General features: G+C 38.8%; 2 protein-coding genes across 2 annotated transcripts; both read right to left on the bottom strand.

Annotated features, from left to right (window-relative positions):
- Nucleotides 1-1,024: 1,024 nt before the first annotated feature.
- LOC137817112 (uncharacterized) lies at nucleotides 1,025-1,906 on the bottom strand. Its single transcript, XM_068620341.2, has one exon. It carries the CDS (start codon nucleotides 1,904-1,906, stop codon nucleotides 1,025-1,027), a length of 882 nt encoding a protein of 293 aa, XP_068476442.2.
- Nucleotides 1,907-15,551: 13,645 nt separating this feature from the next.
- Nucleotides 15,552-17,719, bottom strand: LOC137817107 (plasmodesmata-located protein 2). Its single transcript, XM_068620337.2, has 3 exons — nucleotides 16,319-17,719; nucleotides 15,980-16,087; nucleotides 15,552-15,861 (listed from the first exon to the last, which is right to left on the bottom strand). Exons 1-3 carry the CDS (start codon nucleotides 17,091-17,093, stop codon nucleotides 15,854-15,856), a joined length of 891 nt encoding a protein of 296 aa, XP_068476438.1. The 5' UTR covers nucleotides 17,094-17,719; the 3' UTR covers nucleotides 15,552-15,853.
- Nucleotides 17,720-23,823: the final 6,104 nt, after the last annotated feature.

Genomic DNA, 23,823 nt, shown 5'->3' with positions numbered 1-23,823 from the left:
ACGCCTCCTCACACTCTGCGGTCCATACAAACCGGTTGTTTCTTCTCAAACACTGGAAATAAGAGTGGCCCTTGTCTCCTCCAGTGGATACAAATATGGACAGGGCAGCCATCCGCCCTGTCAGCTGTTGTACCTCCATTACCGAGGCAGGGCTCCTCATGGCAAGAATCGCCACACACTTTTCTGGGTTTGCCTCTATCCCACGCTCGGTGAGTAGGAAACCCAAAAACTTCCCTGCCTCGACCCCGAACACACACTTTTCGGGGATAAACTTCAAGCGGTACCTCGCTATTGTAGCAAATAGCTCATCAAGATCACCTACGTGTTGGCCCCTCACCTGAAAGGTCACCACCTTATCATCTACATAGGCGTGGACGTTTCTCCCTAGCATGGGTGCAAGGACCCTGTCCATCAGCCTTTGGTATGTGGCTCCTGCATTCTTCAGACCGATCGACATCACCGTATAACAATAACAGGACGTCTCGGTCATAAATGTTGTTTTACACTCGTCTCTGGGATGCATCTTGATCTGATTATACCCTGAGAACGCATCCAGGAAACTGAGCATCCTGCACCCCAAGGCGCTATCTACCAAGGTGTCAATGCTGGGTAGGGGGTACGAGTCCTTAGGGCACGCCTTGTTGAGGTCAGTGAAGTCTAAGCACATCCTCCACTTCCCATTGACCTTCTTTACTAAGACCACGTTTGCCAACCACTCAGGGTATTGAATTTCCCTGACGTGGCCAACGTCCAACAACTTCTTCCTCTCTTCCTGGACAACCAGGCGCCTCTCTTCGTTGAGCTTCCTTCTTCTTTGGAGAACGGGCCTCACCTTAGGATCCATGGTGAGGCAATGGCACAAGAAGTTCGGGTCTATCCCTGGCATGTCCGAGGCGGACCATGCGTAGGCGTCTAGATGGCGTGCTATCACCCCGCCACCAGGTCTTGTTCCGCTTGGTCCAATGACTTACCCAGCTTAAACGTCTTGCCACCTATCTGCCTCTCCACCACATTCCCAATTGGCTCAGGTCGCCTTTCCCGAGCGCTTTCCACGCGAGCAACTCCTGCACGGTCCTCTTTGAATGGCGGGCGCTCCACCACCATGAACACCCCCATTGGCTTTGAGACTATTCTCATAGCATCTTTTGGCCTCTTGTTGGTCGAACTTGATCACTATCACCTTCCCGCTCAGCTCTGGCAACTTCATCTTCATGTGGCGTGTCAACGCCACCGCCCTTAACCTGTTCAGAGATGGTCTTCCCAACAAAACATTATATGTAGGGTGTGCATTAACCACTAGGTACCTAATATTCTCTGTGCGGGAGGCGGAGCCATCTGTAAAGGTGGTCCTCAGCTCCAAATACCCCCGCACTTCCACCTGATCTCCAGCAAACCCGTACAAACACCCTGTGTAAGGTCTGAGCTGGTCAGAAGACAACTGCAGCTTGTTAAAGGTGGACCAAAACATTACATCCGCTGAGCTGCCCTGGTCCACGAGCACCCTGTGCACCTTCCTCCATGCGGTCACCACCGAAATCACCACAAGGTCATTATCATGTGGAATGACGTCGCGAAGGTCGGCCTTCGTGAAAGGAAGGTCAATGTCGAGTATGTCATCCACCGCATGCGCCTCTAACGACATAACTGAACGTGTATACCTCTTGCGCTGAGAGGCAGTACACCTTCCTCCTGAGAATCCACCTGAGATCGTATGGATCTCACCATGGACAGGCATCTCGTGCCCCTGTTCTTCCCCTGACGTTGTTGAGGCCCCAGTCCCTTGTGACTCTGCCAAATAGTCATTCAGAAACCCGCTCTTCACCAGTTCATCCAGTTGATGCCCCAACGCCAAGCAGTTGCGTATGGGGTGTCCAAACGCCTGGTGAAACTCACACCATGCATCCATGTGGGGTCCCAGCACCTTGTTAGTCTTCGATGGGATCTTCAGCCTTTCTGCTATGCTAGGCACTGCTATGAGATCCTTCAGCTCCACCACGAAACTATGCCTCACAGGCTTATTCTCCCTTGCTCGCCCCTTAGCTTGGGGCTTCCTAGACTCGTAAGACTGCTTCCTCCCCTAGCTCTTCTTGTCCGTCGCAGCTTCATGCACCCTCATGGGTTGCGCACGCACCGGTCCACGTGGGCGCGTGGGGACAATACACGCGCACTTTTCATTTACTTCACCTTCTGCTGCGATGTACACCACCGCGCGACGCCTAATCTCAGTAAAGGTCTTGGGGCGGTTTCTGATGAGAGATTCACTGAAAGGGCAAGGACAAATCCCTTCCCGAAACGCATGAACCATCATTGTCTCATCCTTGCTGGTGACCTTCACCACCTACGCCCCGAAACAATTCACGAACTCCTTCAGCGTCTCCCCCTGATACTGCCTTACGTCAAAGAGGTCGTAAGAATTGAGTGGGGGAGCGCGGTTCGCGATATAATGCTCTCTGAACAATTACGACAGTTGTGCAAACGAAGTCACGTGACCGTCTGGGAGACTGATGAACCAGTCCATTGCCACCCCCACCAACGTGCTCATGAATAGCTTGCACCTCATGGCGTCAGAACCGCCAACCAGCATCATCTGCATGTGAAACGCAGTGAGATTTTCCTCTAGATCTTCCACACCAGTAAACATAGCTTTCGGCGCTACGAACGTGGATGGTATCACCGCATCCATGATCGCCTGCAAGAAGGGCATGGGGAACTCTCTGGGAGGTGTAACGCATTCTTGATCCTCTATTTCGCGACTCCCAACCTGGTTGCGCAACCCGCGACGCAACACCTCGTTGGTGTGGTGCAACTCCTCATTTCTTGGACGTTTCTTGACGAATCTTGAACTGTTTTAACGAATCTTCGAACTTTCTTGATGAATCTTGGACTTTCTTCGGTGAATCTTGAACTTTCTTGATGAATCTTGAACTTTCTTGCGGTTGGGACAGATGTTTTAAATCGTGCCCCATGGTGGGCGCCAAATGTTCCCGCCGGTTGACCTAACGTCTTTGTGCATTTTTGTTGACTTCGTTTCCAAGTACCCTTCGCTCCAACATTCCCTTCCTCCGGTAGAAACACCTGAAAACAGAGAAACAAAGGGCGCCCTCGCGGCCGTTTGCACTCCGACGGTCAAGTCAGTATCTCGGGAAATGAACACCAAACTATCACTCTAAGATCACTGTGGGTTCTTTCTCACTCTGTTCACTCTCAGAAATGCGTAACTTGCACTAACGAAAGCGCAGAGTGTTTTCTGTAAAATGTCAAAAGCGTACCTTAGTTATCTCTGTTGTCAACCTTATATACCTTTGGTGTTATTGCCCTTCTGTTTAGCTTTGACCTAAGCGTTCTATAGGGGTGTCTTAGCAACACTAACGCCCAGACTTAGGGTTGTCTAGCATGTAAGACCGCCCTGCCGTAGTGCAACTGGCGTGGGATGACTGCTTGGGTGCCAACTCATGCACCCAATCTCTGAGTCATCCTCCCTGGGAGTCCCCTGCCTTCCCTACATGCCATGCATGCAGATCACCCTCTGGGAGTCCCTACACCCCATGCACGGATCCCTCGTGAGTTGGGTCTCTCCCTACTGGTAACTAGGAGTGTGGCTTGAAAACGAACTTTCTTTGTCTATCTTTATTGTTGAGGTGTCGAAGCCCGAGCCCTCCACGCCCTGCCTCTGTGTCGCCCCCTCCACGGTCGCCCTCACCCGCGAACCTGATAGCCTAAGGGAACACTTTTCTGGACTGTTGTTCTTTCCATGGGTTCCACCTTCGGAGTCCCATCATGTTGACTTTGGTCAACGCCTGAGGTCGGTCAACGCCCGAGGCTGGTCAATGCCAAAAGGTTATGTTAGCTTCTTTAGCTTTCGTAGACCATGCCAACTGTACCGACCAGTCCTCGGACATAGACGTCAGGGATCGACATCGGACCTTGCCAACAGAGGGAGAGATCGAACATCGGTGGTCTGAACAGCTATATTGGGCCACGTAAGGTGAGCCCCAGAATTATTCTAGTTACTAGTTAAAACATCATATATGAGAGGAAGCCCTAAGACACGAGGGATCCATGCAAGTGTTGTGTACACATTCAGGCGCGACACAAGTAAATAGCCCTTGGAGGCACAAAGGCCCGATTAGGGTTAGGGTTTCCAAGGGAAGTTGCATGCATGGCACCTGAATACTTAAGGCACCCACAGAACAAATGGCCTCAAAGATTTGGTGCACAAGTTGGTACCCAGGCGATCATTCTATTAGTCGTTGCACTCCAGTTAAGGGAAGTCTTATGTGGCAGATTACACTAAGATTACGTAATAGCGGCGCAGGGACATTCTCCAAGGAACCCTAGACATGGGTAATAGAACAAAGGTAAACCTTAGTTTCAACCTATATAGAGGGTGCTAAGAACCCTAGCAAGGTACATGGTTTCTAAGACTGAAACTACTTTATACACTTAGTGTTTCTTTGCCCTTATACTGACTTGAGCGTCGGAGTGCAAACGGTCGTCAAGGCGCCCCTTTGTCTTTGCAGGTGAGAGATTCTTTGATCAAGAAAGTACGATTCTCAGACGGAGATAGAAGGGTCGAAGGTTGTCGTTAGAGTCAACCGGCGAAGCGAGTCAACCGGTAGGAACATTTGGCACCCACCGTGGGGCCCGGTAAAACCTAATCCCATCCACAATTGTGTTTGAGTTTTTTGATGTGATGAGGAACACGCGGATGGTCCATTGAGATCTGAAGGGAGCAAGGACCCCACCTTGCAGCAAATCATGGAAACCGTGAGAATCCTCCAATGAGTAAACGAAGAATTCAAGGCTGACCGGTTGAGGCCATTCCTAGAGCGTGGAATGTGGCAAACCTCGGGTTGTATTTCCAGCTAAGATATTCTAACCTAATGCTTTCTTTGTGAACAATGTGTGTTAAGTTTGTTCTTGAAAGATGAGGAATTTAGCTTTATTGATTTATTTGAATTGGCACATGGTAAGTTGACCTAGCTCGGCATAAGTACGAGCAGAGGCGCTATGTGGGATTGATTTGTTTATTGATTTGCTTAAGCAAAGCACAGGTAAGTCAACCTAGCTCGGTGTCAGTACTGCCACTCGAGTATAGGCGCCCCGTGAGTAAATGATTACCTAGTGGCAGGTAAGACAGAGGGCATGCAGGAGAGCTCGTCAGCTCGACCCAAGTGTTTGGGGGAGGTCATCTCGGTGTTTGGGCACAAGAGGTGAGTTGTGAGCTCGGATCAGATGTTGGTCAGCCCAGAAAAGGAGAAAAGTTATTCTTGTTACTGGATATAGAGCATAGTAGTGTAAGAGTACATGTCTAGGAAAGTTCTGGCGAGGAAAGACTTGGTATTTAAGCGCGTCCATTGGTGACCCACCTCTCTTTCCTGGGAACTTACCTGGTGTACTAGTTCACTATCTACAATATACAATAAAGATCAACTCTGACAAATTTTCCAGAACTCATGTTTCAAGAATCACAAATGATTATGTCCTACCATAACTCGACGGTAAAGGGCAGTATAACACCAAACTTTTATACCATACAGGTTCATAGAAGTGTTGGGCGACGAAACCTTTCGGCTAGAAATTCAAGACGATGGAGCCATTCCTCGGATGAGGAACGCGCCAAGCCTCAAGTTCTATTTCAGGTTATTTTTAACAAGGTCACCCAGATAAAATTTCAAGTTGTTCAGTTGAAAAGTATGAGTGCAGTGCAGTTAATGAACCTCTCCCTTGAAGTGATACACCAAGAGCGGAGGTAGTTTGGTTCCCCAATGAACCCCCTCTTGTGTGAGTTCACCAAGGCGAAGAATAGTATGGTTCACCAGTTAATGAACCTCTCCCTTGAAGTAATGCGCCAAGGTTGGGAATAGTATGGTTCCTCGGTGAACCTCCCTCTTGCGCAAGTTTACCAAGGCTGAGAACAGTATGGTTCAAACGTTAAAGACCTGTCCCTTGACTTTTTATAACAAGGTTGCGGTCAGTTATTCAGACCTGTCCCTTGACTTCATACAGCAAGGTAGCGGTCAGTTCTTAAAAACCTCCCTTGCCTTATGGGGGGCTTGTGTACCGACCAGTTCTCGGACATCGACGTCAGGGATCGACATCGGACCTCGCCAATAGAGGGAGAGATCAGACGTCGGTGGTCTGAACAGCTATATTGGGCCATGTAAGGTGAGCCCCAGAATTATACTAGTTACCAATTAAAACATCATATTTGAGAGGAAGCCCTAAGACACGAGGGATCCATGCAGGTGGTGTGTATAGCACATTCAGGCGCGACACGAGTAAAAAGCCCTTGGAGGCACTAAGGCTCGATTAGGGTTAGGATTTCCAAGGGAAGTTGCATGCATGGCACGTGAATACTTAAGGCACCCACAGAACAGATGACCTCAGAGATTTGGTGCACAAGTTGGTACCCAGGCGACCATTCTATTAGTCATTGCACTCCAGTTAAGGGAAGTCTTATGTGCCAGATTACACTAAGATTACGTAATAGCGGCGCAGGTACATTCTCCAAGGAACCTATATAAAGGATGCTAAGAACCCTAGCAAGGTACACAGTTTCCAAGACTGAAACTACTTTATACACTTAGTGTTTCTTTGCCCTTATACTGACTTGAGCGTCGGAGTGCAAACGGCCATCAAGGCGCCCCTTTGTCTTTGCAGGTGAGAGATTCTTTGATCAAGAAAGTACGATTCTTAGGCGGAGATAGAAGGGTCGAAGGTTGTCGTTAGCTTCCTTAGCTTTCTTAGACTATGCCAACCAATGGTGGCATAAAATTGTAATGGACATTGGGCTAAACAAGAGACCAATCGTGGTTTCTTGGTATAATTTAAAGGCATGCATGCGCAAAAGGTTTGTTCCTCCTCCTTCTAGGAAGGAACACTTGTTGAAGTTCCAAAGGCTTCATCAAGGACATAGGATGGTAGATGAATACTTTAAAGATTTTGAAACAACCTTGGTTAGAACTAATATGCATGATAATGAAAAAACCAAGATAGTTAAGTTTGTAGTGGTTTGAGAAAAGAAATTAAAGATTTTGTAGAATTACATGAGTATTCTTCTTTAAAGAAAGTGGTTCACCTAGCCATCAAGGTGGAATCACACCTTTTGAAAACAACAACTTTCAAACATACTCATAATGATGGTTTCTACAACTCTTCTTGGAAGGATACACACAAACCTTTTACAAAAACTTCTCCTTCCAATTTTTCAAATCAACCATTTCTAAACCAAAAGTTTCTACCCAAAATCCTTCTACCCCTAAGTCACCCACCAAAATTTCAAAAACCAAATGTTGTAAATGTTTAAGTTTTGGGCACTTAGTTGCCACATGTCCAAATAAACAAACCATAATGTTACAAGTGGTTAATCAAGACCAACTTACCATAAACAACAAAAGCAAAAATGAAAAAGAAAGAGAAGGACAAGATAAATTAGGCCTCATCCCTTTACCTCCAAGGTGTTTTCCTTCCTTGTCTTTTTCATTTCCTAAACATTCTAAGTACTTGAAATTTTTGTTTAAGAAGTTTAGGGATACTATTCCAAACCCTCCTAAAGGTTCTCACCTTCTAAGAGGCTTTTTCACTAAATATTTCATCCCAAAATCTTCTTTCCAAACATGTCTTGTAGCTAGAATTCAACCATATCATCTCCCTAAACTTAATGAAAATAAGTTTTCTTCACCCATACATTCTCCAACTAATGAGCGCAAACTTACTCTATTATTTGCAAGACTACTAAATTTGTGGACGAATTCTTTCGCGCCTGGGGAGCATGATGAGAACCAAAAATACATGAAGATGACCAAGGATGTTGTACTGAAGGGTCATCTCAACAACCAAAGAAAGACTTCATCACAAGGAGGAATAGACAAGGGCTAAAGCACTTGAAGTTCTTCCATTAGTCTTCTTAAAATAATTAGCAAAATGTTGTAAATAAGTGGGCTCACATAAAGGGTCCAAATAGTAAAGAATAAACTAAAGTAGAGTAGGTTTTATGTAGAACATAAAAGGAAGGTGTAGATATAGATATAAGGGGTGCTAATGTATAAAGATAAGTCACACCTTCCATGTGACATAAAAAGAAGGTGTAGGTGTAGTTTTAGGAGGTGCCAAGGAAAGAAACCAAGTCACACCTCCCATGTGAAGTCACACCTTTTATGTGACTTTTTTTTGTGGCAATTTTAAATGAGTTTCATTTGAATTTTCCCACCTAAATTTCAGCCCTCTCACACTATAAATAGAGGTGCTATGCTCATGTAAATTCAGATTTGAAATTTGAAGAAAAGTTACTCTACTCAAATTGAGAGAGATTTGTGTGAGAATTGTTCTCCTTCTACTAGTCTTATCTTGTGAGTTTGGGGAAGCTCTCAAGTGGCGGCATTTTGCACTTATCTTGGATCAATCACCATCCAAGTGGTGTGTTCTTCCCTTCCATGGCTTCATTCACATAAGTTATTCTTGCTTAAGTCTTCCATTTCCATTTCCGCACCTAATCTACAAATTCTATTCGGTCAATTGTGTTTGTTCTTCATTTTTATTCGGTAGTTTGTGTTCTTGTTTAATTCAATTGGTTCAATTGCTTTGTGTTGTGATTCTAATCGATTCAATGTCTTGTTCTTGCCTTCTTTAAGTTTCCGCACCAATTTCTATTGTTCTCTTGTTGTTCTTGTGTTTTTACTATTCAATTGTTGTGTAAGGAGATGGCACTCATGTTCATGAGTTTGGTTCATCATTTGGAAGGAATTGAACTCCATTGATGTTTCCTTAAGCCTCCTTATTGTGTTGCACCTTGTCTTCTTTTTATTCAATTCCTTATTTTGTTCTTAAAAGTGCCATGAATCTCCAAATCAACTCACATCACTATTAGATGGGAGTTCCCTTCATCAGGCTAAGTTAAAATTAACACGGATGGGGTTGCTAAGGGATATCATGGTCTTGCTACTTGTGGAGGTATTTTCCATGGGAGTATGAGGGAGTTTATTGGTGCTTTATTTGCTATGGAGGAAGCTCAAAAGATGGGGCTTACTAATGTATGGCTTGAATGTCATTTTGCCTTGGTTTGTGTTGCGTTTACTGCTAGTACTGATGTTTCGTAATCAAAGAAATACTTGTCTTAATTATTGTGGGAAAATCAGGTTTAGGGTTACTCATATTTTTCGTGAAGGGAATGTGTGTGCTGATAAGTTGGTTAATTTAGGATTTATTCATAGAGAATCATTTCATTGGTATAGTAGGTTTTCATCTAGTTTGTTTTTAGAATTCTTTATGAATAGGTATAGTCTACCTATGTGTCATTTTTCTTAACATACGAGTTTTAGTCTAGTCCCCCATATTTTTTTGTATTTTCTTTTTTTTCTTTTTTTTTAATAATTTTTTTCATGTGATGGCAAATGATTGTTGTTATTTGAGATGTCAGTCTAGCTGAGATGTCAAGTTGCATAGTGAGGCCTAACATAAAAGCTTTTATAAATAAAATTAGGACCAAGAAGTGAATTCAACCTTTGGTTAGAAATATCTTTAGCATGTCTAGCCAACTGACCAACTTTCTCTTCTAATTCTAATATACTAGCATTTATGCTTTGTTAAGATTTCATTGTATTTATTATTAATTGTCTCACTGACTCTTCTAAAGACGATTTTTCAAAGTTAGGAGGAGTAATATCAGGTTGCAAAAATTGTTGAAAAGGTGTTTCTCATATTCATCGTAGCAGTATGACTTATAAGACTATTGGGAATATGGCCCACAAGACTACAGTGACTGCTGAAAGTATGACTCACTGCACTGCAAATGATGCACATAAAACTGTGAAGGTTGTCGCAAATATGACTCACAATGCATCTCATAGTTTTATTGTTGTTCATGATGAGATGAAGAATAATTTTTAGATGAAAAATAGTTTGAATACATACCAATTTTAGAATAAAAATCAAGAGAAATATGTAATGAAAACATTTAGACGCTCTAGCAGTAGTGTCTATTATGAAAATATATTTCTTTTTTTATAATAACGTGTGAATGTTAAATTGACACTAGAAAGGAGGGTTCAGTGGAGCATAAACTCAATTCTTGGAATATGAAAAATTAAAACTAGTATCTAAATAAAGAGCAGATAAAGAGAAAAGACAAATATTTATACCGATTCACCCAACAACAAGGGTTATGTCTAGTTCCCTCAAACAACCTGCTAAAGGCCTTTCACTAACATGAGTATTTTACACCTCTTCAGGTTACACAAGTATTCTCAACCTCTTCAGGTTCTCCAAGTATTCTCTACCTCTCTAGGCAACCATACCTAAACTTCCCTTGAGATCAAGACCTCTTTATAGTGAGAAAACCTCTCTATTGAAAGAAAAAATGAAAGCTCACAAGGTGTGCTTCACAATGTTAAGGATTAACAATGTTAGGCTCATAATCCAATTCTCACAAGTTTGCTCTTTACTAGTGGATATGAAATTTTATAAGTGCGGTTCTAGACACCACTACAACAAAGCTTTAACGTACACTTATATGTTTCATATATTGATTATATGTTCTTCGTTGTTGTGCTTTTCACCCTTAAGGTCTTTATATAGACTTCTGAATGTGAACGTTGTGGCTTCAGGATTCTTCATTCTTCGTATAGTCGTTAGACGCTTGATAGGGAAATAATTTCTTCTAATTGATCTTTGTGTTTAAGGCTTTTCAAAATCTTTCTTTATCTTCTTCCAATGTGAACGTTGTGACTTTAATTTTCATAACTTCAATATTTGCTCAAATATGCCACGTAGTTCTTCATCTTGAATGTAGTAGACGCTTGATATAGAAACTTTTGATCTCATGCAATTTTGCGCATCCTTGAGTCTTTATAAACATTTCAAAATGTTTTTGTATCTACATTTTGTTAGAATTAAAGGCCTTAAAAAATAAGGGGATGAATTGTATAATGAAAGATTTTCGAAAATATTGGACAAGAATGAAGATTAATGCAGAATCACAGAAGAAACAATCAGATCAACCAAGAAACAAAATTGTTTTAAATTGATTCCAGAAAATCAATTGGTTGTTTATGCTAATCAACCGATTGTCTTTATCAGCAATTTACAAAAACACAGATCAAACAGTTTTAAAGCAGTGAGGGATAGAGATATTCACACACAAAATTTATACTGGTTCACTCTTACCTTGAGCTACATCCAGTCCCAAAAAACCCCTGGATATTTCACTAAGTAATCAACCACAGATTACACAACACAAACACCAAAGAGGTAATCTTGAACCCTTCAAGAACACTCACCCTCTTTGAAACACAAACAACATATGTGAAGAAAGACACTTTTCAGCATATGAACACAACAATATATGTGAAGAAAGACGACAATTAAGAGTTGAAAACAAGGACAAACAATTAGGAACAAGTGGAGGAACTTAAGGAATCATCATTGAAGTACAAAGCCTTCTAATAGATGAACCAAACTCAAGATTGAGTGCCATTCCACAATGAACCGAAACAACACAAGGAGTTGGAGATACAAATACATAATAAAATTAAGCTACAAGTGTAGAATTGAAAATAGAACACAAGATGAACAAGAATAATCAGTGGAAATTAAAGAACAACACCTAAAAAGACAAACTACCGATTGGAATTGCTAAAAACATGGAAATGGAGATGGAAGGAAGAAGGAACTTAATTGGATGAAGACTTGAAGGAGATGGACACGCCACTTGGAGATGATGATCCAAGATGAGTGCTAGTTGCCGCCACTTGAAGCCCTCCAAAGCTCACAAGATAAGACTTAGTGAAGGAGATCAAATCTCTCACAATTCTCTCTCAATTTGAGTAGAGTTTCCTTTCTTCAATTTCTAAATTCTGATTTTACAAGAGCATGGTCTCTCTATTTATAGTAGAAGAGGGCTGAAAATGAAAAGGCACAATTCAAAATTGGAGCCAAAACAAGTCACATGAGAAGTGTGACTTGCTTTCCTACTTTGGCACCTCCTAAAACTATATCTACACATACTCCTTTATGTCACATGGAAGGTGTGACTTTGTTTTGTACATTAGCACCCCTTATTTAATATCTACACCTTCCTTTCAAAGTTCTACTATAAAAACTACACAAAAGTAATTACAAAAAAAAAAGACATCAATTGATGCTCATGTATTAATGCTTGGCCTTGCTCCTCATGGGTTGGGTTTGGCCTTCTTGAGCTTGGGCCTCATCTTTTGAAAAGACTAATAAGAAGAACTTTAAATATTTTGGCTCTTGTCCATTCCTCCTATTAATAGCATCTTTTTTATTCTCATCATACCCTCCAAGTTGGAGAGAATTCGTCCACGAATTTAGTACTCCTGCATAAAACAAAGTCAATTTGCAATTAGATAAGAGAATACAAGAAGAAATAGGCAAAATTGACTTAGCACTTTGAAACGTTGGGAGTTCAGAAAAAGATGTCATATACACAGACCATGTTGGAAAAGATTGTTTAAGAATGATGTTATTTGGAAAATAAGAGGTATGAAAAAGTCATCCTTAACATTCTTTATCCAATATGGTGTGGAAGTAGGAATCTTGGGTAATGAAAAAGACAAAGAAGAAGAATACCTTGTAGGCGTAGCACGAGTCAATAAAATTGATTTAGTTAAAAAGGTATTGTGATCAATTAAAAAAATTTAATTAAAATAATAAATTTATTCATAATTATAATCCAAAAATATATGATTAAAACTATTATTAAGTGTGAATAAAATTATGTTTTTCATTTCCTTATTATTATCAAATGCATACACATAGTTATCAAACATTTATTTTATCTTCTGTATTCTATATTATCTCTTTAGTTAGTTTAGTAAAGATAAAACTTACATTAATTTCTTCTAGTTTTCATTAAGTTTCCAAAAAAAATTCTCTTTGTATAATTAATATATATATATATATATATATATATATATATATTCAAATAAAATATATATGTAGTTTCGTCCTTTTGATCGTAATTACCCTTAGTCTGTATCCTCTTTATATAAGCAACCTCCATCTAAAAGACATAAATTAGATGAAACTTTTACCCTCAACTATACTAATGCTTCCCATGTACTTGGAGACTTCCACAGTTCATGATTTAGTTTTGTAGAAAAAACTAATTTATAAGTAGTTTTAAAAAGATAAACTAAATTAATTAATTTAAGTATTGAACTGAAATGAACTAAATTGTTTAGTTATTAATTAACAACTCAACCAAATTAACAAGTAATAATTCATTAAATATATAATTTTTTCTTAGCAAAATATGGTAAAATAAATTAAATAAATAAATGGTGATGAAAGTAATAATTTTTGCATGAGCGGATCCTACAACACCAATTAAATAGATGAGTCAAATTGAATTGTATTAAATTCAATTAAACTAGAGAATGGCTTGTACAGATTAAATTGACTAAAAAGTAGTTTAAAGTACTAAAATGAACTATTTTTTCTTTTAGATTTTTAACAGATTTAAATATTTGAATTGCATTGTTAATACACCAGAGGTAAAACAAAAACAATTTATTATTATTATTTCTTTAGACTCAGATGCATACAGAAATTCATCTATTAATGATATATATAACCACCAACTTCTTTTTAATAGTGAATCTAGTAAACTAACATAATTATGAAAGTTATGGAATGAAACTAGCTATTCACTAGGTAAAATCTTTATAGCAATACAATGCAGATATTAGTAATGATTTAAATTTATTTTATTCATAAAAAACATAATTGAAAATTCACTTAAAAAATTGTAGATAATTATGTAAATATTTTTTCAATTCTTATAATGGTTAAAATAGTGCACTAAGTTATTTTTTTAAGTAGCTCAATTTTTAAAAAAGGAACTGAAAACAATTTATTTAAGTCTTAATAAAAAATAATTTAATTCTTTTATGGTTTAGTTTAATTAAGTGTAGCTTTTGGCAACATTCTTACTTAAAGGGAAACCTAATGAAAAATATATAGAGTTTGATTGAAGTGTTTATTAAACTAAAAATTAATGTTTTTTATACTTCAACACAAATAACTGTTATTTGAAATTATTAAAATTACAGAAAATATTTTTATTTGAAAATTACAAATAACAAGAAAGAAATAAAAGAGTGTTGATGTTCAATATATCCTATTGAAAATTAACCAAAATTTTTCATTTAGAATATGCTTAACACTAAGTTGTAAACAAATCTTATACTAACTTATAACTAAACACATTTAGAATACATAAATAAATTAACTTCTCCATAAATTAAAATTAATTTATATAACTAATTTATAAAAATTATTTTATTTAACTTCTTTAAATTTTAGTGTTAACATATACATAAAATAATTTAAAATTATAAAAATACTTATTTTATTTTTCTTATTCATTCACAAACAAATTATAAAGATTAATAATTTATCATGTCTTAGATCATGTTACCATAATTGTATACTGATGGATATTTTCAAATTTACATTTAATGAAATAATTTCCCCTAAAATTATAAGTTAATACAATGTTCTTAAAAAGTTGTATACTTTGAAACGTGAATAATAACAATAAGTTAGTAATGTTTTTCAAGTAAGCTACTTACTCTAAAATTCAAACTTTCCTTTATTATTATGGACTCCATTTGATACTATGGATAAATAAATATGTCTGAAAATTACAAATAGGGCATCTTTTGCTTAAACCCAAGAGTCAGTGAAAATGTCTCTTCTTTTGGATGAATTAACTTTGGAAGAAGATTAGGTTTTATGATTTCATCCAAAGAAGAGGTGTAAGCGCCATCAAACTAGAGATAAGAGTAACAAACAATAAAGTTAACATCTTATCCATTTTGAAGCATATTTATTAGTGAAAATCCAAAAAAAACATACTAACTATTCACAAAATTTCTATGGATATGAGAAAAAAAAAATTGAGTTTGATGACATACTTGACTTTAGAGATGAACATCTTTTCCTCTAAATTTTAATGTGCTAGTGTAAATTCTTTATTTCTTTGGGTGAATCAGGTACTAGAGTAATCCTGAATATACTATATGCTGAACTTTTGAAGTGTAAGTGACAAAACATTAATGTTCCACCAGACAAACTACAATGTTACTCTCAACATTAATTGTTTTTTCTTCTCAATGTTTTGAGAAAAGAAATACAAGAAGATCACAAATCATCATTTTCCCACAACCATATAGGAAAGCAGAAGACACAAGGCACATGCCATGATTCCAAAGCTAAACGGGCTCCTGCCTTTGTTTATAACTTAGCACATACTTTCCAGGTTAATGGCACACAGAAATCCCAAATACTGTGCAAACTTTTGCTTCTTCCCTCGGTAATTTAAATGTTTAGTTAATTGGAATTGACTTGAAGTAGTGTATCTGTCATTGTCTACTCTAAACACAAAAAACCAAAACATGTGTTGGAGAGGGGAAGCTTGGAAAGAGGGGAAGCTTGGAAAGAGGGAAGAAGAGAGAGGATGCTGCAACTTTTTAAAAAGTTAAAGTTAATGAAGCAAATAGAGACTCAATACTGTGGAGAGAAGAGAATAAAGAATCATCCAAGTGATAAAGAAATAGGCACAAAATTTTCACCCACTCAGGATGACAAACATTCATTACTCTAGGTATATTTGATCTTTACCTTGTAATGTAAAAAAATGTCACTTTCATGAGCTAATTACACCCTTCTTCACAACAAAATCATCTTACCTAACTACAAGAAGGACTTTTTCCCTATCTGCTAAAGTCTAATTACCAGATATTTCAATCGTTTTCATTCAAAAAGCTATATATAAAAAACAATCCATTGCATGAAGGATTATGCCTCCTCAGTCAATCATCTTCAACTGTCAATAATCTGTGCAGGAAAATGATGTTGTAAGATGACAAGAGCAGAATATAGAAATCAGACTTCAAACTGAACCTAGTAATATTAAAAACACCATCAATTTCATATAGTCATGTATAACACATACCATCATGTTTCTTCTTCAAACTCCTAGCAAACAACAAACATATAACCACAAATGCCACCCCAGCTGCCCCTCCTAATATTATAGCCACAGTCTTCCCTGCATTTTGCCCTGCCATTACATCCATTAGCCCCAAATCACTTCATAATTCAAAAAATTCCAGACATTGAAGGAAAGTTGAACATTAGACATTGCATTTGAACAATGGAACAATTAGAGAATGGTGCACAAAATGAGGTGTGTGTGTGAAATTGAACAAGGACAAACAAACACAAATTCAACATGACAAGAGAAATGAACAGAGTCTCTTCTGCCAATACTATCTCTTTTGGTCGTCATTACCAGAAGAAGACGAGGAGAAGGAATTAGAGGATGATGAAGCTGCAGATGAAGAGTGTTTTCCTGGAACCCCATTAGGATAATAACTATAACTAATGAAGCACTTGTGCAAATAGACCTGGCCTGAAATGGAACTGCCACATTCTACCTCAGCCCTCTGTACAGCACTTTTGATACACTCCCCACAATCAGAATCACCAACATCTCCTTCACACTGTCCCATCACATACAAAAACTGGTAACTGGTTGCATAGAAGCCATGACCACTCACCACCCCATTTTCCATCACAGAGAAAGCAGTGTCCCTCCTCTCCTCAAACCCTCTTCCAGCAGCATTGGTTGCCCCACAAGTCTTGAACAGAATTTGCATTCCCGAGATTTGTGCAAACCCAGCAACCTCGTACAGCATGTAGCAACCTAGGAGCTGGACTCTAGCAGCTATGGTTTTGCCACACAATTTGTCAGACAAGACTGGGAGTTTGCTTACACAGTTATAGCAATCAGAGTTGGAGAGGTCCCCTCTGCATTGGAAGAGCCCAGTCATGGAGGTTTGGCCACTCCCGGCGGTGGCCTTAAAGAACTTGGTTTTAGTGGATTGTGAGACCAATGAGCCAAACAGTGCTGAAAGGGCTTGCGAGTATACACCATTTGGATCTGTGAATGGTTCCTTTGAGCAGCCCTTGTAGACCAAGGTGGTGTAATCAGAAGCAGATTCGGCAAGTTTTGAGGACAAAATCAGGAACAAAAGAAGAAACAGACACTTTAAAGGAAGACCCATTTGGGTGTGTGGTGTTGAGAGATGAGATAATCAAATCATGACAATTTTAGAGGGGAGAAAGGAAAAAGGAGAAAACTTGAAGGGTCTGAATGTGTGTGATATGGTGTGGTACTATCAGATTCAGAGAGGGTCTGATTAAGGAAATGAAGAATCAAGGGTGGTGATTGAAGATTGGATTTTTGTTCCGCTTTTTGGCTGAATCAGGAGGAAAAGGGTTTTGAGGAGCTGTGGTGGAGTGACTCTACATTCTGGATTTTGCATCCTTGGGATTCACTTTCCTTTGGATGGATGGATGGATACTGGATACCATAATGTAATGTAGTGCAATGCCTCTGTAGATGTGCACAAGGACACTATCTGTATCATACCATATATACTCTCTTTTTCTTTCTCTTTCTCTCTCTATAACTGGTTAATACTACAGAAAATGTGTTTTGAAAAGAGGGTGTAAGGTTTTTGAAAATGGTGAATAGTTTTTTATTATTTGAATAGAATGAGAACAAAAGTGGTTGAATTAATTAGGCGTTAAAAGTAGTGGGGGAAATATTCCCCCTCTAGTGAAGGTCTTGGTTTTGGAGTGCATGAAGAGAAAGGAATCTGGTTTTGGTAAGAGAGAACAACATGTTAATTTGACAGTAAGATATTGTGCTTTATCCACCATTTCATTTCAATTCAACATTTTTTTTCCATTCTACTATTATATTGGTTTGTGACAAGTTTAGGGGACTATTTCTTAGAACCTATAAAAGTGACAAGGAAGTGAGAAGTTTAACTATTAAAAAATGGGTATTACTAAAATATTCAAATTTCAACCTTTTCAAATTCACAAAATCTAATAAGATAATTGCAAAACAACAGCAAACATAGTGAAAAATTATTAAAAAGTTTAAAACATTAGAATATTTAGAAGTAAAGAAATACGAAATACAATTTTTGTTTCTTTCTTACTTACTGTGTCACTGCAAATTCAGTGATTTATGTAAAAGAGACTGCACACATCACAACTACATGAATATATGGCTGGCTAAGATGAAAAACCGAGAACAGGACAAATTAGAAAAAAAAGAGTATAGCTGGCACATTTTAATTTTAATTGAAACAAATTGGATTCAGACAAGAGTGTGCGCTATTGTTTGAGCGGTGCGGTGAGATGCAGAAGTTCTGCCACCCTGCACCAGCAAAAAAAAAACTTTCTTCTACTGTTCTTAAACAATTAAATGAAATTATTGTAATAAAATCCTAATTTATGTTCTAAATGACATTTTTAATCATTTAAAATTCTACATGTGCCTAAGTTAATACTCACCATTCTTATATTTATTTTAAAATCATAATTTTATATACTACAGTTTTTATTTCATAAATTACATCCATAGTTTTTAATTTGAAATAAATTTTAATCAAGGATAGAAAGTAGTGACAAGTGTACTGTTAATGTTAGTCAAGATATTGCACACTAATTAAAGTTGATTATCTAAATGTTTAAAAAAAAACTTAATTAAATGTAAGAGCAATTGGTTCAATATATATTAGACCGTACATAAATGTTATAATAATTCATTTTAATACATAATGTATCAAAATAAACTAAAACAAAAGACTTAGTACATTTTGTTAGATTTTTATTAAATATAGACTTTAATTAAAAATAGTTATTATTTTGGTGTCCTTTAAATTTATTATATAATTTATCATTGATATTTTATAAATTTTATAACATTATTTATATAAATTATATATTTATAATTGCATAAGTTTATACTTTTACAATTTTTAATATAAAATTTTAGGTAATATGTATAGATATATAAACTTTATAGTTCTAAATACTAATATAGTTTTATAATATACATAATTTTATTATATAAATTATATACTTAATATAATTTATAATTATATTATTTGTATAACTTTATATATAGTCTTATAATGATATAATTTTAATTTTATAAAATAAACGTAATATAAATATGTAATTTTTAAAATTTTATATCAACTATAAATGCACATAATTATTAATATATAACTATATAGTTTATAAATTACTAATTTAGTTATAAATTTTATATAATATATAAATTATAATTATGAATTTAATAAATTATATAATTTTATATAACCCAAAATAAGAATTAATAGAGTTTATGGTGTTTTCGATTTTTACTTTATTATTATTAATATTATTATTATTATTATTATATATTATTTTACAATATATCATGTATAATTATATTTTTCACTTATATTTATAAACTTAAATTTAACAGTTATTTGCAGTTATCAGAATATTTTTTATTTAATAAAAAATATTGTAACGTATATTTATTAAATAAAATATTTTATTAATAGGCCAACACTTATAATTATAATCTTTATTTATTTTAGCATAATCTAATTTCTTTAAAAATTTTATTTTTTTCATATATTTTTATGTTATTTAGGCATACTAATTTATAACTGTATAACTAAAATTTAATATTTAATCAAACGTAAAATGATATATTATAATAGAAATTAATAACAATAAATTAAAATATAATAATTATATCTCTTATATTTCAATTAGAAAAAAAATGTTTTATTATTTCACTGTAATAAATATTATAATTGTAATTTGGATATTAACAATAACCTAATTATTCATTTATACAAAATATTATGCAAGATGCTTTATGCAAATGCTCTCACACTAGATGTACAAATCTCATTCAGCTTTTTAATATTTGATATCTTAATTTACTTTATCACTTATGAACATAAGAGATCTCATTTTTTTATATAAGTATTAAGGAAGCTTAATATCTAAACCATTTTGTTAAATAACATTCTAATATTTTCAAATATCCAAAAAAAAATACACAACCTGGAGAACATATATTAGACAAGTGTGAAAGAACATATATTAGACAAGTGTGTATATGACACGAATAATCAATCTCGTCATTCATATCTCATCCATACTATACATCATCATATATAATTAATTCATGTCTTGCATCACATCACACCATCACAACTAAGAGTCATTTCATTGTACTTCTCTAGCTTGAATGTTATGGTTTCTCACAACTAAGAAAGATTTTCTAGGTTAAGTAATGTCACATAATTTTAAGATACCTTCAAATAGCATAATTAATTATCTTTTCCTTGCTAAAAAGCTCACTTCCAATCTTAAAACTCATTGTTTCACTAATGTTGTTTAAGCTCATATTATAGTTGTATGGTCTCTAATATTTCAAACTCATACACCACTTTGAGTAACCACACAATCACTTGAGTAACATCACTTATAGATAAGAGAATTGTTTTAGTCTCTCTCTTGCTTCAACTACAAGATTTCTCTTGATATTGTCCCTAGAACTCAAGCGTTCACGCTATCACTATCACTTGAGTGTTGAGTGTCACTAGAGGGGTAAGTCAATGCTTAAGCTATATCAAACCTAGGAGCATCATCCTCAATTGTGCAAATAATCCAACAATGAAATAAACACCCCAGACATACTAAACTTCCCCAAAATCATCATTTATATTGTTATTCAACTCCAAAATAGATTACTAATATCATACATACTTCATCTTATTCCAGAACTTTGAGTAAAAATATACATGTATCAACTTCCATGTAAATATGACAATTCAAACATAACATGCTTTACATGTGATCCGGTCGGTCATCGGTAGTCGGTGACGTCAGCAACAGATAGCCACGTGGACCGTTCTTAGTGGGACACGTGGGCCTGGGAAGCATATGTGTCTTTGAGAGGGTCACCCAGGGGGTGATCGGTGATCAGGGGGTGATCGGTGATCAGAGGGTGATCGGTGGTCCGAGAGGATGCGCGATCAGCGCCTAGATAAGCGCCGTGAGGCAGAAGGCGTGGCGCTATGACGCACCGATCGGTCGACTAGGGTGAGCGATGGTCATCGGGTTTTCGTGTTGCACGCGGTTAAGCTGGAAGCGAAGGATGTTTCCCAGCGAGAGCGTTGCATACGAACCTCGGGTGGTAGAGTATCAGAGAAAGGAGAAGCTAAGTGTTTAGTAGCGTCGTGCACGAGAGTGGCCTAAGAGAGCTAGTAAGCCAGTCGGTGATTGGTGCTCTCTTAGCCCATAACGTGCATGGCGCAAAGCAGAGGTGATCGTTCACACAGTAGGTGACGCCTAGTATGTGCGCTTAGCCAAGCCACATTTGGTACTCACGTTGAGGTTGCACGAGACACCTAGTGAAAGAAACGCGCTAAGTTACTTCATACGCGAATAACTTAGGCGCGTAACAGAGTATATAAAGGCATTCTGCGCTCATGCAGAGGAGGTAAGATTCATTCTTGCAAGTTACTAGTGTACACACAGAGAGAGAATCACAGAGTGCACACGAGTCTCGCTGAGATTCTTAGTTATGTAGTTCTTTGGTGGTTTTGCAAAGGCTGTCTTGAGCGTCGGAGTGCAATCGGCCGCTAGAGGCACCGTTTGTTGTGTTTCGCAGGTTTGCTTGGAGTTCTTGTGGAGTGCTTGGAGCGTTCTTGCGGAAGACAGAGTTTGACGTGGCGAATCCTTCGACGTTCGAATCACCTGCGAGATCATTTGGCGCCCACCGTGGGGCACGTGTGAATTTGTGATCCCATCCACACTTTGCTGTCAGACTTCGTTTGTTCTTGAGATTCTTTGCTAAAAAAGAAAATGAGAAAGACAAGGCAAACTTCACCCGCGCCATCAGCTGAAGAAGGAGCTGTGACAATGGCGCAGGTCTTGGAAATGATGCGAGCGCTACAAGACGATGTAGCAGCGTCAAGAATGGAACAAGAAAGGATGCAAGCGAACTTGGCTGCATCACAGGGCAGAAACGAGGAGTTGGACAAAGTGAATGAAGAGTTGCGCAAGGCGCTGCAGGCGCAAAAGGAACGCGCAGCGGAGGAAAGGGTGGCGCCGCCGCCGTCTCCCCCTAGGACTTTCCCCATGCCTTTCTCATCTGAGATCATGAGTGCAGTGGTGCCACCAAGCTTGGTGGGGATGAAAGCCTCATTTACAAGGGTGGAGGACCCAGAGACGCATCTGACAGCATTTCACACCCAGATGATGCTCTATGGGGGCTCAGATGCAGTGTATTGCAAGCTGTTCATGGGCACCCTCAGCGGGATTGCTCTGGAGTGGTTCGTGAGCCTACCAGATGGCCACATCACTTCGTTTCAATAGTTCTCCAAGTTGTTCATGGAGCAGTACATCGTGAACAGGGGACCCCCGGTGGTGTCGTATGATTTGTTTGACGTGCGACAAAACCAAGGTGAGTCCCTCAGGGATTACCTTAGTCGTTTTGGAGCTCAAGTAGTGAGGCTGCCCAGCAAAGATGAAGATATGCTGGTGCATGCGTTCAAGAAAGGGGTTCTGCCGGGCCCTTTCAGTGAATCTTTGATCAGAAATCACCCCAGCACCTTTGCGAAGATTAGGCGTCGTGTTGTGGCGCACATCGTAGCAGAAACGGAGGTTTCTGAGAAGAGGGGAAGCGCGGCCCCGACTAAGTCACGCGCAGGACCGAGCAGGTCTCAGCAGCCGATGAGGGTGCATGAGGCCAAGGAAGGAAAGAGGGCTCAGGGGAAGCCACGCCCTTACGAGCCCAGGAAGGACCAGGGCAGGGGGCGCGCGAGAGAGAGCAACGTGCCCCCAGGTTTGACTTCGTGGTGGAGTTGGCGGAGCTGATCGCCATTCCAGCCATAGCGGCAAGGTTGTGAGCACCAGAGAAGACTGACAAGGTGCTCGGAAGGAAGAAGAACGTGTGGTGTGAGTTTCACCAGGCTTACAGCCACTCACTCCACACTTGCTTGGCGTTGGGACACCAACTCGCGGAGTTGGTAAAAAGTGGCTTTATGAGCGATTACTTGCGGGAGACGCAAGGTGATCGGGAGTCGGGGCCACCAGCGGAAGATCCGCAGCACGAGGTACCTGTGCACGGGGAGGTGCACACGAACGCGGGGGGCTTCTCTGGAGGAGGGTGTACAGCCTCTCAGAGGAAGAGGTATGCTCGGTCGGTGATGACCGTCGACTCGGTAGAAGATCACTCCCTCGACGCTGACCTCACATTCACAAAGGTGGATCTCCAGGATGTTGTGCCTCACGACAACGATCCTATTGTCATCTCCCTTGTCACGACAGGGAGAAAAGTGCACAGGGTCCTTGTGGACCAGGGAAGCTCGGCGTTCGTGATGTTCTGGCCGACGTTCAGCAAGCTGCAGCTGTCCCTTGATCATCTGAGGCCATACCTGAGGTGCTTGTATGGCTTCGCAGGGGACCAGGTGGAGGTGCGAGGCTACATAGAGCTGAGGACCACGTTCACGGATGGGACCGTGGCCCGCACCGAGAAAATCAAGTACCTCGTGGTCAATGCCCCATCCGCCTACAACATACTGTTGGGAAGGCCGACGCTCAACAGGTTGGAGGTTGTACCATCGACGAGGCACATGAAGTTGAAGTTGCCGTCAACGGAGGGGGTGGTGATCACCATTAGGTCGGACCAGAAGGAAGCTAGGCGCTGCTACGAGAACAGCCTCAAGCATCAGAGGAGTGTGTGCCATGTTACCTCGACACCACCGCCGGGTGTGGGCGAGAAGCGATCGGAGGCCACAGTGCTGGGAGGAGATCGGCGATCCCCAGAACGTGGAACGCCACACATTTGAAGTTCTATCTTAGTTGAAAATGTAAAGTAGTCGCGCTTTTGCGCTAGTATAAACAGTTTGAACAATTCAG

This window comes from Phaseolus vulgaris, chromosome 7 (assembly GCF_051622355.1).
Source record: "Phaseolus vulgaris cultivar YP4 chromosome 7, ASM5162235v1, whole genome shotgun sequence".
Taxonomy (NCBI): Eukaryota; Viridiplantae; Streptophyta; class Magnoliopsida; order Fabales; family Fabaceae; genus Phaseolus; species Phaseolus vulgaris.
The sequence above is the reverse complement of the archived record's forward strand: the minus strand, read 5'-3'. Positions and strand labels throughout refer to the sequence as shown.